This window comes from Pteropus vampyrus, unplaced genomic scaffold (assembly GCF_000151845.1).
Source record: "Pteropus vampyrus isolate Shadow unplaced genomic scaffold, Pvam_2.0 Scaffold42, whole genome shotgun sequence".
NCBI classification, from domain to species: Eukaryota; Metazoa; Chordata; class Mammalia; order Chiroptera; family Pteropodidae; genus Pteropus; species Pteropus vampyrus.
Genome location: NW_011888823.1, coordinates 3679498 through 3697954, shown reverse-complemented (window position 1 = coordinate 3697954; position 18457 = coordinate 3679498). Strand labels below are relative to the sequence as shown.

At 32.0% G+C, this 18457-nt stretch overlaps 1 protein-coding gene across 2 annotated transcripts in view; it reads right to left on the bottom strand.

Moving 5' to 3' along the window:
- USP37 (ubiquitin specific peptidase 37) overlaps positions 1-18457 on the bottom strand; it is a 73118-nt gene that overhangs the window by 24961 nt on the left and 29700 nt on the right. For both annotated transcript variants that reach the window (XM_011358596.2, XM_011358597.2), the window contains exons 10-16: positions 16642-16803; positions 8903-9034; positions 8617-8740; positions 7939-8129; positions 4946-5063; positions 3602-3681; positions 1243-1407 (exon numbers count right to left, since the gene is read on the bottom strand). In XM_011358596.2, the coding sequence (XP_011356898.1) occupies positions 1243-1407; positions 3602-3681; positions 4946-5063; positions 7939-8129; positions 8617-8740; positions 8903-9034; positions 16642-16803 (972 nt within the window). The remainder of the gene's footprint in view (positions 1-1242; positions 1408-3601; positions 3682-4945; positions 5064-7938; positions 8130-8616; positions 8741-8902; positions 9035-16641; positions 16804-18457) is intronic.

Below are 18457 nucleotides of genomic sequence, written 5' to 3'. Positions count from 1 at the left end.
AAGTCTTAAAGAGCCTACATTGCCAGAAAGAGTAATAACTTATCCAGCAGAGGGCAGCTGCATCAAGCAAAAACAAAAACAAAACAAAACAAAACAAAACAAAACACCCAACAATCAAAAAACAAAACAAAACAAAACAAAAACCAAAAACCCACACCTATTCCAAAGAAAGGCCGTAAGAGAAAATCCAGAAACACTAAGACTCTCTGGGAACATGTCTTTATTAGTAGATCCATTAAGGCCTTTAATGTAAACTTATATGATGTGATGTATATTTCAATAACTAACCCAAGGAGAAATACATTTTACAAAACTGCATCAATTCATGTCGGCAAATGTTCACTTTCTGAAATGTCTATTATTCCACTTTAGCCAAGAGACCTGGCTCTTCCAGTTACTAACTATATGACCTTAAGAAAATTACTTAATTTCTTTGGATCTCCTCTGCAAAATTAAGAACTCAGACAAAATCTCTAAAATCTTTTTCACTTCTAAAGTTCTAAACCTTATGATTCTATCAAACTAAAGTTCAAGTATATAAAAAGAACTAAAGTATATGGCTCCAAAGTAATGCAAGTATTCAGAAGAAAGAGCAACATTAGAGAAGTCTTCAGGTTTTCTCAGCATACATGATGAAGCAAAATCAAAAATAAAAGTTACTTCATTTCTCCTGGAAAAATTTCTAGCAGCCACTTAAGTTCTTCACTCTCACTGGTGATAATACATTTATGAAGACACAATCTATTTTTGGGACTCTAGCATAACATTTACTATACTGTTTCCCAAATTTACATATCCTAAAGAGTAAGCAAAGGCATTTGTTAAAAATATCGATTCCCAAACGCTATCTTAGATCTAATTAAACAGAACTTCTAGGGAAAGAACACAGGAATCAATATTTTTAGTGTTCAGGTGACTCTTATAAGCATGCAAATTAAGTTTATATTCCCAAAATGTATCAAATTATCTCCTTGTGATCTAAAAAGCGTAAGAACATTTCACAAAGGTAACTCATTATGAGAGGCAACTAATGTACTTGGAAGAATTTTGTTTAAGCAGTTTATTACCTCAATTTATTACTACAATTACTTCAATCAGGCAGTAATTTAACACAACATCCCAAAATCCTTCTTGGTCCAATTTTACCTGAGAGTTTTTTTATCTAGTTCATTCTTTTGATCAGATACTAAAGCCTTTCCCTTTCAAAAGAAAAGGCAAAGAAATTACCTCTCAAGGACTTACATTGCCATATGTGCACTCCACCCAAGGGTGAATGGTGATTTTGTATTTTCCGTGCAGTGAGATGACAGGGTCAGGTATCTTGGAATGATGACTTGCTGCCCAATCTTGTTGTTAAGTGAGAGAGTTACATTGAAGCTATATCGCTTCAAATGAAGAATGAGGATCCTGAAAAACAGGAGATGATGACATTACTAGGTCATACATAATAGAGGTAGCTCTCTTATAGGTGAAAAAAGATCACTGCAACTGACTATGTTAGACAGCTTTTGATTTAAAAAATACATCTGTCCAAACTAAATAAAGATTTGGCCAAACAACATTTACTGAATACCTGCCATGTGTAGGCATTGTGCTAGGTACTAGGAACACAAATAAAAATCACAGGCGTTGGGTAGCTTAATGAGGTTCGGGTAAAATATTTACAGTATTCCTAAAAAAAAAAAAAAAAAAAACCATACACACCAAATAAAACATAACACAAAAATACCATATTCTTAAATGCTGATACTGATATATTGATAGTGGGTTAAATCCTTAAATTATTTAACTTCAATGCCATATAGTTAAAAAAACTAGGTGTTATATAACCATTAATGATAATTTCGAGTGTTAAAACAGCCCTATGTCTGATGGTGAACATTGATTTTCTTTAAGATGATTTCTGACAAGAACTTTTCTTATTTCAGTAGCATTTTGTCTGAAGAAAGAAATATAAAAATTTTCTCTACTTAGAAAAAAGTTCTACAAAATTTTATGGCATATCTGTTTTGTGGGTCTGAAAAAGCTTTTAGCTGTATAAAATTACTTCCTTTTAGTTACTACTGTGGCAACCTTTTCACCTCTGATATAGAACATAGCCTCTGCCTGATGGATTAGATATACTTCACAGTCTATAAGAACAATTTAATTTCAGAACTCTTATGGGAATAAACCTCAATTCTAGGCAAAAATAATGTCTGATTTATGGAAAGCTGTTTCCTTTCTTACCATATACATATGCCTTCATCACAGAAGCTACAAACTCAAAAATTTGTAAGTTGAAGTTATCAATTGTATTTCTCTTTAAAAAGCATGCTAGAATTCCTAACATCCAAATTCACAACTGAGAGAATACGAGGACACAGCTGATGTGAACAGACTAAAACTAATGTCAAATATTTTGACTAAATTTTCACGTAATCCTACCAAAATAAAAGGTAATATAAAACAGACAGAGATGGTATAGTTAAAAAGCACTGATCTGTAAAGATGAGGTAGACTAGGAATTAACAGATTTGATAAAGATAGTGGACACTTCAAGAATAAAAGACTGGTTTTAATACTGAAATGAACAAAGTGAAGCGAGTCCAATAATTAGGATTTATGATACAATGGTTTCTATTTCATGTAAGTTTAGAATAAATTAACTTTTAACACAGGTGACCTACCAGAAAAAAAAAAAAGGAGAAAAATCCCCCTCAATATTTTTTTCCCCTACACCCTCCTACTTCAAAATATTCACGAATCGAAAAGAATAAGTCCCTTAAGTAAGAAATACAGACTATGGTTAACAATACTAGTGCTATGATTTAGAAAGTCTTTTCTTTAAAAGAAACTCATTTTCTAGAAAGGAACAGATTATGGAGTGTAAAAGAACTAGTCTCTAGGGGCTAGGTTCCAGAAACTCCACATTTAGTCTTAGAAAAATTGAAGCTAATAAAAGAAAGTAAAGCACTCTGCAGGCAAAGTGCCATATAAATACTTAATGTTAAGAAGAACCTTGTTTGTGGTTGAGATCTAGTCTGGAAAGACCTAAGAGCTATTCTATAATTCTATAATCATATCATAATTTTTCTAACTAGTTTGGTTTTATATTTGTTTACAGAGAACTAATACAATTTAGTTTCATTCCTAATTTGAAATTCTCATTACAGAAAACTTATCAATTTATAAGATCCTCTGAATAAAGGAATGCATAAACTGCAGAAAATTACTCTATTTTGTTTTTAGGCACGCATGTCTATCTATCTACAGATTTTTACTGAAAGTCTGGGGTAAGATAAAGAAGCTATGCACAATGCAGGACAACAGATTATACCTGATTATTATACATTACTGAATTAAAAATCTGCTAGCTAGTCCCTATCATTATTCTGGCCTCACCACTCACATCCTCTTGCTGCCATCTTTTTGGAACTCTCAAATTCCTTTAACATTCCAAATCCTCTTCCCTTCTTATGCATCCTAGTTTTCTATTTTCTGCCCTTTTCATAGCTCGGCTCTGCTGACCTTCTTTACCAATCAGTTCTGGTAAACCTCACTTATTCAGTAATATTTGTAAGTACTTCAAAGAAAAAAATTCAAGAGCAATTAATTTTACCTGGGCAGCCTGTTAAATTTGTGCCTGACAAGAGCACATTTCCCCCCACACTTCTCACAGGAATATTCAAGTTCTTCTGCCTGTAAAAAGACAAGAGGGAAAAATAAAGAAGTATGAAGTTGAATGAACAATACCCCATTAAATGCTACTAATCTTCAGTGGAATGACAACTCTAACCAGTTTAAATTTTGTGTCTAGAGTCACAAACCTTACTATATTAAGACCTAATCCTCAAAATAGTTATAATACCACACCCTATTTCAGAATTCCTAATTTCCTTTTTTAACACGGAAACATCTCCACTTATGACAGTAACTAGTCTCTACAGTAGCAGATTCTCAACCTTTTCCCCATGGGTACACAAGAACCACTGCCAAGAGTATATCCAGACTTAACATTTGGCCATAGCAGAGATAAGATCACCTTCAGGTTAGGCGGAGTTCCTGGTCTGTTAGGTGTAACTCTACCCCTTTCTTATAATGGAACTCAATCTTCTGGTGACAGCCCACTAAGAACAACTGCTCTAAAAGGACCAAAGTTTGGGGTGGATATCATTACCTAGAGAAAACTGAAACAAGAAATCCTTAAAAAATGGGAGTAAAGATACATAGGAAAATCTTCAAATTCTATGATAATAACAGGAATAGTAAGTAAGGAATGATTAAAACAAAAAAGAAAGCAGAGTATTTATCTTTGGGTGAAGCTAAATGTTCATCATTTAAAGAACAGAAATTTTTTTTTAACCTTAGGAAGACAACCCTGCCTATTTGCCACAACAAAACAAGAACCACTATTACAAAGGATGATTCTGACACATTTCTATCAGTTGTAAGGACTGCTACACGACAGGTTCAATATGCCCCAGAATATCTATAACACTTATCACAGACACAAATATTTATTTACGGCTTTGGATAAACTGACTTTTCTGTTTCTAATAGGGTACATACAACCTAAGGAGAAGCAAAGATTTTTTTTTTTTATTTCTCAGATCTTAGATCTTAACTTACATATTGTCTTCGATTTTAATCCACACTACCCAGTTTTAGCATATGTCACTTAATATGCTTCGAACTAATATTTGTTTACAAATAACTGCTTCTAAGGTTGTCTAAAACATTTGCTGTTGAGTCAAATGCATAATCTACTTAAGCAATCAATTTTCTTCAATAAGTTAACAATTAGATTTATCAAGCTTTTAATAATATTTATAAACATTTCTCATTTGTTTTCCCTGAAAGTAATTTTGTCCAAACTCTGCCTTAAAGAAACTTCTTTTCAAATTCAATTATCTATGATATTTAAAATTTAGTTATGTGACAATACTGAAAAGATATTACTTACCCTAAAGAAAAGATCAAGAGAATCTTGAATTGAACGAGGAGGGAGTGGCTTTTTCCTTCGAGGAAGGTCAATGGACAGGTCATTAAATTGTTCTCTTTTGGGAATAATCTCTCCACATCTGTTAAAATAAAAGAAGACAAATATAACCATTTAGAAGTCTAACTGCAATATTAAATAAATACAAATATACTTCAGAAACACTGTTCCCACATAGAACTTATCAGGTACTGGCAACTTATCAGGTACTAGTCTGAAATTACTCTGTTTCAGACTATGACTAGGTATAAGAAATATATAACATTTAAGACCTTTCTCAAGCTACCTTAACCCTTACTAAATCAACAGAGGCAAAACCTCAATTGCAAGTATTTAAGCACTTTCTTAAAATGTGAAAAGACTTGAAGTACCAGGATTCTGGCATTTTTAAAAAAAGCAAGTAAGCTAGTTTGATTAGAACAGAATGAACAAGAGGAATAGCAGTAGGAGATGAAGTCAGAGAATTCACTGGAGAAGAGATGCTGAAAAGCAGAGTAAATGGGTTTTAAAGATCACAGTAAGGATTTCAGCTTTTATTTTAAGGGTTACACAGCAGAGGGTTGCCATTAATTAACTTTCATTTTAATTGAATCATTCCAGTGTGTTTAAAACAGAATACAGAAAGAAAAGGACAGAAACACGGAGACCGGTTTAGAAGGTATTGCAAAAACCAGGCAAGAGATGATGGTCCAGAGTGATGGCAGTGGAGGTAGTAGAAAGATGTCAGATTCTAGCAGTATTGTAAAGAGCTGAAAGGATTTGCTGACAATATGATATGGGGTGCAAGAGAAAGAACTAAGAAATACACCACATTTCTGAAACGGTCACTACCAAGATAGGGAAGACTGCAGAAGGTTTATGAGAAACATTAAGAACTTAATTTTAGATATTTTAAGTTCTTCAAATGGAGACTTCATAATTCTTAGTATTCAATGTTATTAATATATTGAAATGCCTTATGATAATTGAATACCAATCGATTTAAACTATAATAGTTAAAATAAAAAATAAAAAGAAGTACATTTGGCAAACTGGCCAAACTAACCTACAGCCAGATGAGACAAAAGGCTAAATATGAAAAATTACAATTTGAGGAAAATAAGGTACTTGAAAACCTCCTTCAGCAGAAACTATTTTGTGTTTAAAGAACTGTCTTAAAGAAAATTACTAATAAAGCAACTAACGCAAGGACTTTGAGGAGACAGATGTACCACAGCTGCTGTGGCCCCACAGAACCTTATCACCTCCTGGACTTGCCGAACTCCTGGGCCACTGTTCAGGCTGGCTGCCTGTTAGGCCTACATCCATGAGCTATGCCACCTCATGCCCTGGTGCACACACCTCAACTGCACACCTGACATCTAGGCTGCACAACTGGAGCCGCACTGTGCCAGCAGCATCAGTCAGGCAGCCAACACTATGATATGGACTTTCTTCCTGTGCTGCCTGCAGTCATTTCTATCAGAGGCAACTGAAATTTTCCTATCAAAAAAAACTTTGGTTGGTACCCTCAAAATTAAATCACAATAAAAAACTCTGCTTCTCTCTCTAACTCGAACAAATTTTGTTTGTAAAGTGCACTGAAAGAAAGGGAAAGATGGCTGTCTATAATATAAGTAACTGCTAAGGGCTCTCTAGCTTTTATAAGAAAATGAGCTGTATTTGTAAAACCTGGACTTTTTCTTTAAAAAATAATTTATCTATTGGAGGAAAAAAGAGCTGAAGAAATAATGAAGGTAAGAAAGTCACAGACTAGTGATTGCAAAACTACTGTATTTATACTGTCCACATGGCTGTTTGAAATTCTAGTCAAAAATACTAGAATATTATAGCTGGAAGGGACCTCAGTGAACACTACTATTTTCAGCAACCTAAGAAAAACAGATACATGTGGAAGACAGAGAATGAAAAGCTAATACATGGCTATTGAGTATTTCAAAAGAAAATTCCAGAACAAATGGAAGAGAAGCAGTATTTAGAGAACAGTGTTCTTGAGCTGAAGAAAACTCCAAATCTTCAGATGAAAAGCCCCATCACATTAAAAGCAAAATTAACAAAAAGTGTCAATACCTATACGTAAAACAGTAAAACTGAGAAAAGAAAAAAAGGAAGGAAGGCAGGCAGGCAGACACAGACTTTCAGGAAGAAAAAGGTTACTCAAAAAATCAGACTTCTCCCAAGTGACACAGAGTAACAGGATACACTAAAACAGTCTATGTAACATGTTGAGGGGGAAAGGCTATGTGTGACTCAATAATTCTGTATTAAGTCATGTGTAAAAGCCACAGAAATAATTCTAACTTATATAGGAGCTGTGAAGAATTCTACTCTCTCTTAAGAAAATGTATTCAGAGATGAACTATCAATAATTAGAAGATTAATCAAAATAGAACCTTTTGATATGAAGTATACCATATAGAAGTCTAGATAATGAGCATGGAAATTAATTACATGTAGAAAGTAAACCTGAATAACTAATGCAAACATGGTTTAAAAACACTGCAAAAGTTAAAAATAATTCAAATTTTGATCAATTTTGTAAAAAAAACCCCCCTATTTTTAATAAAAAAAAATCTTGTTCAACAAAATAAGCAACTAATAGGAGTGAGTCTTTGCAGGGGGAAAAAAAAAAAAAAAGTATTCCCAAAGAACTAGATAGTCCACACAGTGATTAAAAGAAAAAAAACACACACACACGCACACCAAAAAAGGTAGGTCAAAATTAACTGTTTCGTCAGCAGTAAGGCATTTGACCAAGTAATATTTAAGTACTCTTTAGTTCTCACTCAAGCATTTTTACAGATGATGATGACACTAAAAAAAGGATGTTTCCCCATGACACAGGAAGATGAGATCATTAAAACCTTCAGAAGAGTTTTAATCACTTGCCATAAAGAATAAAAGCATTTTCATCACTTGCCATAAAAGGGAAAAGAGTTTTCTGGGAGACTACTTACGCTTTACAGATAATGGAGTGCTGAACCTCAAACTCCAAATTAGTAATAACGGGGCAAGTGTATACTCTAGTGGCTGAAATATCTGGTGAATTTTCTTCTCCAGAAAGAGGTTCAGTCTTCCAAGTTTTATTTAATTTTTCCATATCTTCTTTCAGCTGGTCTAAGCATTGACTTAGAAATTCATGGGCATCCTAAGGCAAAATATCTTTAATCAGATCAAAACATTTCCTGATAAACAATAACAGTTTATCAACATTGTGATTTATACAACTAAAGCACTGGGAAGTCAACAGCATTATAGAAAAAAGATCAGATTTACTCTAATGATTTTATGGTACATATTTGTGAATAAAAACAAATAAGAAATTTTATATTCTTTACAATCAGTTGGATTAGCAGGAATAAATAAATGAATCACTTCTTTGTTTTTATAAAAAGGTAATTTTTCTAAAATAGCCTTTGATAGCCCAAGTTTCTGTACTGGCAAACCCTATTTTTATTATTAAAATGACAAAATACACAGAAGAGTCATACTGAACCTTCCCAGAAGTTCTCAAGTTTTTCAACTTGTGATGAACACACACATATATACAAATCTCACTTTAAAAATCAGGTAACACACTAAAATCATTTCAATTTCCCCTATAGCTAAAGTGTTTAAACACAATTGGTACTCACATTCTGCATATAACCAGAGAATCGCTCTGCTGTAGCTGAAATGGCATTTTTAACCTTCTTGAGTAAATCTTTTTTGGTCTCTGAATTACAGATATCTTTTTTAACAAGCAAGTGTGCAAAGCGTCTGGTAAAACAAAATAGACAAGTTTAGCATGTTTTACAAAACACTGGATGGTGTGATATTTTAAAGACTGCTAACAACGACACATAAAATTTTAAGTGTCTAAAACTCCATTATTCTACAAGAATAAGGCGGAAAGTTACTTAGTAAGTACATAACAATTACCTGATAAGTGCATTGTGTGGAATTTTTTTCCATGGGATACCTTGCTTAAGCAAGTCATTTGCAAATGACTGAAGTGAAAATAGGGATTGTAAAATAGCATTCATATAGCAGGTATTTCCCAAATTGGAGAAGCTGAAAATGAAAGAAATTTTCATGAAATAAAAGTACTTCTGAAGACGATGGTAGTTCCTGAAATATGTTCACTAGAGTAGGGGTTCTCCAGTACAGCATGCATTAGAATTGCCTGGGGACTTACTGAATACTCATTGCAAGGCCCTAACTCCACAGTTTTTGATTCAGTAGGTCTAGATAGAGAAGGTGCAAAAATAAGCATTTCTTAATTTTTAAAAGCCCCAAATTAAACTTCTAGAGATAAAAAACAATATTTGAAAAGAAAATCTGATTGAATGAGATTAATAGCATATTAAACACCAAAGAAGGAAATATCAGTGAACTTGGAAGGTTTAACAACATAAATATCAAAACTGAAGTATCCATATATTTTATATAATACATAAAAATTATATTTTATAATTTAAAACAAAATACATGTATATACTTTGTAAAATATTAAATATATTTTATATAAAATGTAACATTTCAAGTATCTTTTATCTATATAAAAGTAAACATATATATTTTCTTATTTATCCTCCTTTCTTATACAAAGGTAGCATATTATGCAATACACTTTAGCAATTTGGTTTTTTTACTTATCAATATATTCTTTGTTAATTTCAGGTTTGTTTTTAATTATGGCCATCCTAGTGGGTACGAAGTGATATCTCATTTTGGTTTTGACTTCATACACCTTCCTTTTTTCATTTTTTTTCACAGCTGCACAATTCTACATTGTTTTTAGATATTTGTCCGTTTCATCTAGTTATTTAATTTGTTGGTGTACCTCTAACCATATTATTCTCCTATAATCCTTTGTATTTTGGTAAGGTTGGTAGCAATGTACTCACTTTCATTTCTGACTTTAGTTATTTGAGACTTCTCTTTCTCTTTGTCAATTTATCTAAAATAAAGGTTTATCAATTTTGTTGATCTTTTTAAAAAATCAACTTTGGGTTTTATTTTCTCTGTTATTTTTCTATTTTCTATATCTCTGCTCTAATCTTTATTATTCTCTGCCTCTTTCTTGATTCAATGTTTGCTTGATTGCCATTAACCCTTGTTTTTCAAAGTTTCTGACACAGTTGATTTTGATAGCTTTGCATGATATTTCAAAGTTTTGGTGAAGGGATGGGCCCTTGGAACTCTGCCATTTTACTGATGTCTTCTTCCCCCACTCAATTTTAAAAGTTCTCTGTATATTAGAGATATCGAATATTTATTTATATGTTGCAAATACTTGCTTCCAATTTGTCTATGTTTTTGGCAATGAAAAATCTAATTTTTATGTAGGAAAATTTATCAATCTATTCTTTTCCTGAATCTTGTTTTGAGTCAGTTACAAAGCCTTTCCTTATACCTAGGTTACAGAAAAATTCACTCCCAACTTCTAGTATTTGAAGAGTTTTACTTTTTATATTTAGCACTCTGATTAATTTGGAATTTATTCTTGTGTACTTGAGAGATACATCTTTTTCAAAATGGCTAGTCATCCTGACCCTATTTATTAAAAAATCCTTCTTTGTCCCTATAATCTGGACTTTCTAAGTCCATCGATCTGTCCGTTCATGTATCAGCACCAAGCTATTTTAATCATACTGACTTTACAATAATTTCAAATATCTAGCTGGTAGTGCTATTCTCCCCTCCTAGTTATTTCTTTCCTGTATTTTCCTAACTACTCTCCTATGTATATTTTTCCACATGAATATATCAACTAGTCTAACTTGTTGGTTATTTGGATATTAAATTACAAATTATTTTAGAAAGAACTATACCTCGATCATGCTAAGATGTCCTAACCAAAAACAATGGATGTTTTTCCTGTATTTATGTTTCCTTTGTATCTTTCTGGGGTGTTTTATAGTTGTCTCCATTCGGTTTTAAATAATCCTTGTTAAATTTATTCTTATATATTTTATCTGTGAAATAGTCTCTTCCATTCTATCTTCCAACTGGTTATTTGTATTAACAAGCAAAATTGCTTTTGTATGTTAATTTTCAGTCCTGCTATCTGGGTAAATACTTTCTTCCATCAATGATTCACTAGAGTTTCCAAGTCCTTCAGTTCCAATCCTTATGCCTCTACTTTCTTTCTCTTATTAACTGCATTGACTAATATTTCCAATAAAAGATTAAACAGAAGACAGCACCATCTTTGACTTTTTCCTGAATTTAAGCAAAATACTGGTTTTAGGATTTAGGTATATAACCAAGGAAGTGCCCCACTGATTCCTATGCTTGCAAGCATTTTTATAAAAAATGTGTATTAAATTTTGTCACGTTTTTTCAACATCAGTGAAGAAAATCATGATTTTCTCTTTATACTTATAATATAGTAAATTATATTAATAGATTCCCTGATATTCAACTACCCTTGCAATCCTGGTATTAACCCATTCGTCATATTATATTATTTTCTTAACACAGTAATGAAGTCTGTTCACTAATATTTGACTTAGGAGTTCTTGCATTAATATTCATAAATGATATTGGTTTGTAAATTTCTTTGATGCTACCTGATCAGACTTATATTTACTTCATTAAAAGTAAGTATTGGAAAGCAAAAGTAAATAAGTGGGACTATAGCAAAATAAAAGGTTCTGCACAGCAAAGGAAACCATCAAGAAAATAAAAAGGAAACCTACTGAATGAGAAAAAATAACTGCAAATCATATATAAGGGTTAACATCCAAAATATATAAAGTACTCATACAACTCAATAGCAAAACAACAACAACAACAAAACTGATTAAAAAATGGACAGAGGATATGAATAGACATTTTTCCAAAGAAGATATACAGATGGCCAAGAGGTACACAAAATGATGCTCGACATTACTAATCATTAGAGAAATGCAAATCAAAACCACAATGAGCTATCACCTCATACTTGTTAGAATGGCTATCAATAAATAAGAAATAACAAATGTTGGTGAGGATGTAGAAAAAAAGGAAACACTTGTGCACTGTTGGTGGATCTATAAATTGGTACAGCCACTATGAAAAACAGTATGGAGGCTCCTCAAAAAATTAAAAATATAACTACTATATGATCCAGCAATTTTATTTCTGGGTATATGAAGAAAATGAAAGTGCTTAATTTGAAAAGATAAATGCCTCCCATATTCATTGCAGCATTATTTATAATAGCCAAGATGTAGAAACAACCTAAGTGTCCATCAATGGATGAATGGATAAAGAAAATGTAAGGAGACACACACATACACTTTAGCCATAAACAGGAAACTGTGCTATTTCAACAACACAGATGGACCTTGAGGGCATTAAGTGAAATAAAAAAAAAAGACAAATACCATATGATCTCACTCATATCTGAATCTAAAACAAAAACCAAAAAAAAAGCAAAGAAAAACAAAAAACCCCACAAACTCATAGATACAGAGAACAAACTGGTGGTTGCCAGAGGCAAGGGGGTGGGGGAGGAAATGGTTGAAGGGGGTCAAAAAGTACAAACTTCTGTTATGAAATAAATAAGTTATGGGGATATAATTTACAACATGGTACTGTATTACATAATCAAAAGTTGCTAAGAGAATAAATTTTAAAAGTTCTCATCACAAGAAAAAAATACTTTGTAACTATTTAAGGTGACTAGGGTTAAGTACATTTATTGTGATCATTTTGCAACATACATAAATATTTAAATCATTATGCTGTATATCTGAAACGAATATGCTATATGTCAATTACACCCTAATAAATTTTTTTTTAAATTAAAAAGTAAGTATTGGACACTTTCCTTCATTTTCTATGCTCTGAAACAATGTGCATGGCATTGGGATTTTCTGCTTTCTAAAGATTTAGAAGAATTACCCTGTGGAAATACTTGAGTCCAGTGCATTTTTTGTGTAGGAGCTCCTTTATAGATTTCTTTTTTCTTCTATGGACCTCTACTAGAATCATTTAAGTAAACTATATTTTTTAAACCTCTACTAGAATCATTTAAGTAAACTATATTTTCTGAGATAATTATGCCCATTTTAACTAAGTTTTCTCATTCTTTTTGATTAGAGAAGTACAAAATAGTCTCAAATGATTTTAAAAACTTCCCTTATATTAATAATTATTTCTCCCTTCCCATCTTATTGTATTTTCCTTTTAATCTTGACTCAAAGGGTAATGATTTAAATTTTTTCAAAAGTCCATATTTTGATTTATTAATAAAATCTATTTTTTAGTTCTCTACCTCATGCAATTCTAATTTTTACCTTATTGTTTTGCTTTTGCTTTCTTTGGTTTACTTTGTTCTATTTTTTTTTTTTGAGTTCTTTTTTTTTTTTGAGTTCGGAATTTATTTATTCACTCTCATTTGTACTGATATAGGTGATTAATACTATAAATTTTCCTCTGATTACTGATTTAGTTTCCTATAGGTATATAGTGTTTTCATTATCATTCATCTTCAGAATATCTGTAATTTGTGTTTGAGCCTAGGGTAATTTAATGGGATTTTTAGAGTTTCTACTTGGAAAGTACTTTTTTGACATTTAGTTTAATTTTTAATTTTATTTCACTGTGATTAAAAGATATTGACTGTATTATTTCTACTTTATGAGGCCTACTGATTTTTCCTTTGTGCTGTAATATATGATTAATTTTTGTGAGTGTCCCATATGTGTTTGAAAAGAATGCATATCCTCTATTGTAAGAGATAGCACTTAATATATATCTATACATCTATCTGATTATGTTGTTTAGATCTTTTATGTCCTTACATATTCTTCTTTATTGGGTATAAGGACTGCAATCTCTACTTTCTTACTGTATCCATTAGGCAGCTAAACCTCTCTCCTTTATTTTAAAACTTTAAAATCACTGTTCTAGGATTACCCCCAGTATACAGCAGAGTTGGGTTTTGCTTTGTGGGCCAATTTGAAAATATTTTTCTTTATTAGATGTATTAGCCCAATAACATTTCTTGGTATGACTGATATATTTGGACTTAACTCTACCATTTTATGTTATAATTTTACTTAGTTATCTGGTGTTTTATAAATATTTCTTTTTGTTTTAAGAAGGCTTGTATTTTTTGTTTTACTGGTTGTATGTGATTTTATATTTTTGTACTGTGACTTTAACCCTTGTTTCTTAAGCTTTTCTTTTACTACCTAGCTATTTTAAGTGGCATCCTTTGACTCACGCCTATTACTAATGACACAATTATATTATTCTACTTTCCCCTTTGTCTCTCCCTTTCCATTTTCTTTTAGTTACAATTGTACTCTTCTTAGAAGACCTAATGTTTATATACCATCCTTTTATATGTGTACCCACTATTGTTTTAGTCTTAGCTCTACAATTGAATGTATGAAATGTTCACCATTTATTTTTTGTCAGTATCTCTCAGGAAGAGCACACTTATAACACAGTATTCTGAGTTCTTTCATTTCAAAATTTATTTTCTCCAGTTTGCACTCCCGATAGCTTGGTTTGGCATAACATCTATGTTTATCTTTTCTTTCATCAAGTTTCTTGAAAACGATGTTGTTTTGTTGTTTGAATGATGACTCTGAGAAGTCTGGTGTCAGTCTATTTCTTTTGCCCTTGTAAATTATTTTATCTTTTTGAAACTCAAGGCACAGAGGATTTTTCCTTTAATCTTTTAAGTCTAATAGTTGTACTAAGACATCTTGATCATTCAATTTTCCAGGTACCTGGAGGGCTCTTTCAATTTACAGATTCAGTAATTTTATTTCTGGAAAGTTTTTTGGGATTACAGTTTTAAATACTAGCTCTGTTTCACTTTTTTTTCCCCTTGAGAGACACTATATCTAACATAAAATATTCCTTACCTGTTTTCCAGTTCAATCATTTTCTCTCTTACTGTTTATGGTTCTATATTTCTGGCCCCTTGGGTTATTTTTGTTTTCCTTCAAAGACACTTACTAAATTTTTGTTTGAATTTGGTTTAATCAGATTCGATTTTTGATACGATGTCTTTCTTCTTATCTTTTCTCATTTCAAGCAACTGTCATTTCTTCTTGACTGGTCATTTTAATTTTCAGTTTGAATCCCTGATTCATGGTGCTTTTTCATATTTTCAAATGCTTGTTTGGGGATATTTAATTACATTTCGAGTGTTACATAACAGTTTTCTTACAGTTCACATTGATTTTAGGGGTATGATTTTTATGGTCTAAATATTTTATGTTTTCTTTTTATTTTTCCCCCTACAGTTTTGTCTGGAATTGGCCTGCTTTTTTATGTTCATATTCATTTAGTGGGTAGGGTTCCTAATTCAGGCACACCCTCTTCTGTTAATTAAGTGGTTTCTTTAATGGCTGCTGGTGATGGTGGTGGTGGTGGTGGTAGGAGAGAAGGAGGAGTTGGCATGTCTTGTTTATCTTTTATTTCAGCACAATTCTTAATTTTCCTCCCATTTTTTTCTTATTTCTAAACCAAGTCTCCAGATTTAGGTGATTCTTTCCCCTATAAGTAATGCTTTTTTGAGACTGTTGCTTCTGATATCACTCACTTTCAAGCCCCTTCCCTGTAAAGTGCTGTGAACTACCAAGATCCAGACCTATATTCAGTATTATAGTACTTGCTATTTGAATTTCTCTTTCTTACGGTGATTTTTTTCCGGTATCTCATCTAAGTCTTCTACTCCTATATTTTTCATGGACTCTCTTAAGCCTCCTATCTTTGTCAGCGCCCACAGGCTTCAAACAGTGAAAAACAGATACACTGCTAGAATTTGGTTTGCTTCTCTACTTAGAAGGTAGACTAAAGGTGATGGAATTCTTTGTATCCTAGGAATGCTGAAAGTTATGTGTGCTTTTTTTGCATTCTTCATTCACTTTATACATTTTGGAGGACTTGTGAGAACACTGGATTATGCAGCCTCTGAGATGCTCTAGACCTGGCGTTTTTCTACTCGTTTTTTTTTAAGGAGTCCTTTGTCCTGAGTACTCAGCCTACTTGAAATAGTACACTCTAATTCCTAGAAGAAGTCCGAAAAAAAAAAAGCTATATTTCTAGAGATGGGTGAAAGTTCTGTACAGAAATTAAAGAAACACTGCAGGTAGACAGGGAACATGGAGCACCAAGGGTGAGTAGTAACTCACGAGGACGTCAAAAGACTCTGAAGGAAACTATAAAATACACAAAAGGAGGCAGTAAAAAAAATGAGACAAGATCAAGGTATGACAAGATCTGGATGAAAGATGGTCACAAAATGGGATGAGACTAATATAAGAATGCTGTCTGGTAAGGAGACAGCGAGATAACAATTTGAGGCAGACCAATCAGAATGAAGAACAAAGGAAATAAACAATTAAACTGAAGGGTAAACATTTGGAAGACAGAGCAGAAAAGAAGAGGCTCAGAGACAAGAACAGGTATGCAGAGAAGAAAGTGCAATATATATATATATATATATATATATATATATATATTTTTTTTTTCCCCCAAAGTTCAAAAATTGAACCAGAAAATGGACTTATTATTTATGGATGTGATAAATCTTTAATAAATAAGCAAATATTTTAGAACTGTACTCAGTATGACTCCTTCCGTCGTTATTTTTCACATCCATCAACACATACTTCAGTTAAATTACTTTACAAAAAGAAAGCAAAATAAAAGGATTCACATACCCCTGTAGTTGTTGCTGTTGGTGAGAAGAAAGTGGGACTCTTGGTTTGTTCCAGCCAGTGTAATCTTGGTTACACCTCAGTTTTTTAACAGAAAGAGGAGCTGGCTGAGGAAGAAATCCCAAACTTCTTTTGGCAGAGGGAGTTTGGCTTGAAACATTAGTCCTATAAAAAATAATAGAAAATGAAAGAGCAAAACAATTTTGAATGCTACTTTCCCCTCATAGTAGATTCAGAGAAGTAAATGTCTAAGAAAAAAATCTAAATTTGGGGAAATATCAGTAATAATGATCACATGAGAAAAAATTCCAGAGATGCGAGTCTGTTGATACAGAGCTGAAGAGGCATATACTGTACCCACTTAACCTACCATCAAAATAATCCAAGTTAATGGCTGAGGAAAACTATATAGTTTTACTTTTTTATTCACTTTTATCTACTTAATAAATATCATACATTAGTTGATCTAGTCTTGAAAACATTTAGGCAGTTAACTTTCTCTACTATGACAAAAAATGATACAATATTCTTACACAATTTCCTTGAGAACTCCCTCCAGTTTATATGCTTAGAAGTAAAAATGTTAGGAGTATTTTTAATTTTCATTTTAATTTTCCTAGATATGATTTTTCCCAAAAAGCTGTACTGATTTATATTTCCATGTAAATAGTGAATTTCCATTTCGTCTTCGTTACATCACCAATCTAATAAGTGAAACATGATCTCATTATTATTTTATTTTCTTGATAACTACAAAAGTCAAATATATTTTTATATAACTGTTTTCTCTGAATTCCTTTTGCGCACCCTTAGTTTTATATTGGGTTCTTAAAGATCTGTAGATTTTTAGATAGTCTGCATTTTAATCCTTTGTCTATTATTCTAAGTTTCAAATTTTTACATAGTCAAATTTATCAATCTTTTCTTTTAGTTTCAATTTTTGTGTCTTGTTTAAGAATCATTCTGTAACATAAGGTCACAGAAATTTTTCCTATGTTTTCTCTTAAAAGTTTTAAAACTTGTTTTCCCTCCTTTAGGTCTTTAATCTGTTTGGATGTTTTTATATGTCATGAAATAAGAAAACGATTTACTTTTTTATAGAGAAAAACTGTCTCCAAATGACTTACTGTCTGGCTAGGCTATCGGTTAGCCACTATTTTGTTTTGTTACTTTATAAAAAAAAAATTGTGAAATAGAATACTTATACAGAAAAGTGTATAAAAATCAAATGTGTACCACTATGGTGCAGGATGTCAAACTGTGCGGGAAGTTGTACATGTGTGGGGACAGGAGATATATAAAAATTCTGCACTTTCTGCTCTATTTTGCTGTGAATCTAAAACTGTTCTGAAAAATAAGGTTTAATTTAAAAAAAATAGCGACGTGTGGAGCTAACAAATTTTTATAAAGCAAATACCTATATAACAATCATTAATGTCAAAAACTCCCAAATGCTTCTTCCCAAACACAACCCAGTTCCTCTACCCTGCAAGTTATCACTAGCTTTCTATTAGTTTTGTTCTTACACTGTAGTTTGGATAATGCAAGGTATGTTTGTTTCCATCTTTTTGCTCGCAAACTTCTGCATCCTTATATTGTAGTTGCTACTCTTTTCAACAGCAAATAGATTACCATTTTTTCTTTAAAATCCAGTCTATCCTACTCGACTGGAACATTTAGCATATTTCCATTTAATATCATTACTGATTTGGGTTAATAACTGTTATAAAATCCTTGCCTACTAATTCTATCATCTGTGTCATTATCTGAATCAGTATTTATTAGTTTTTACTCTCCTTATGAGTTATTTTCCTAGCTA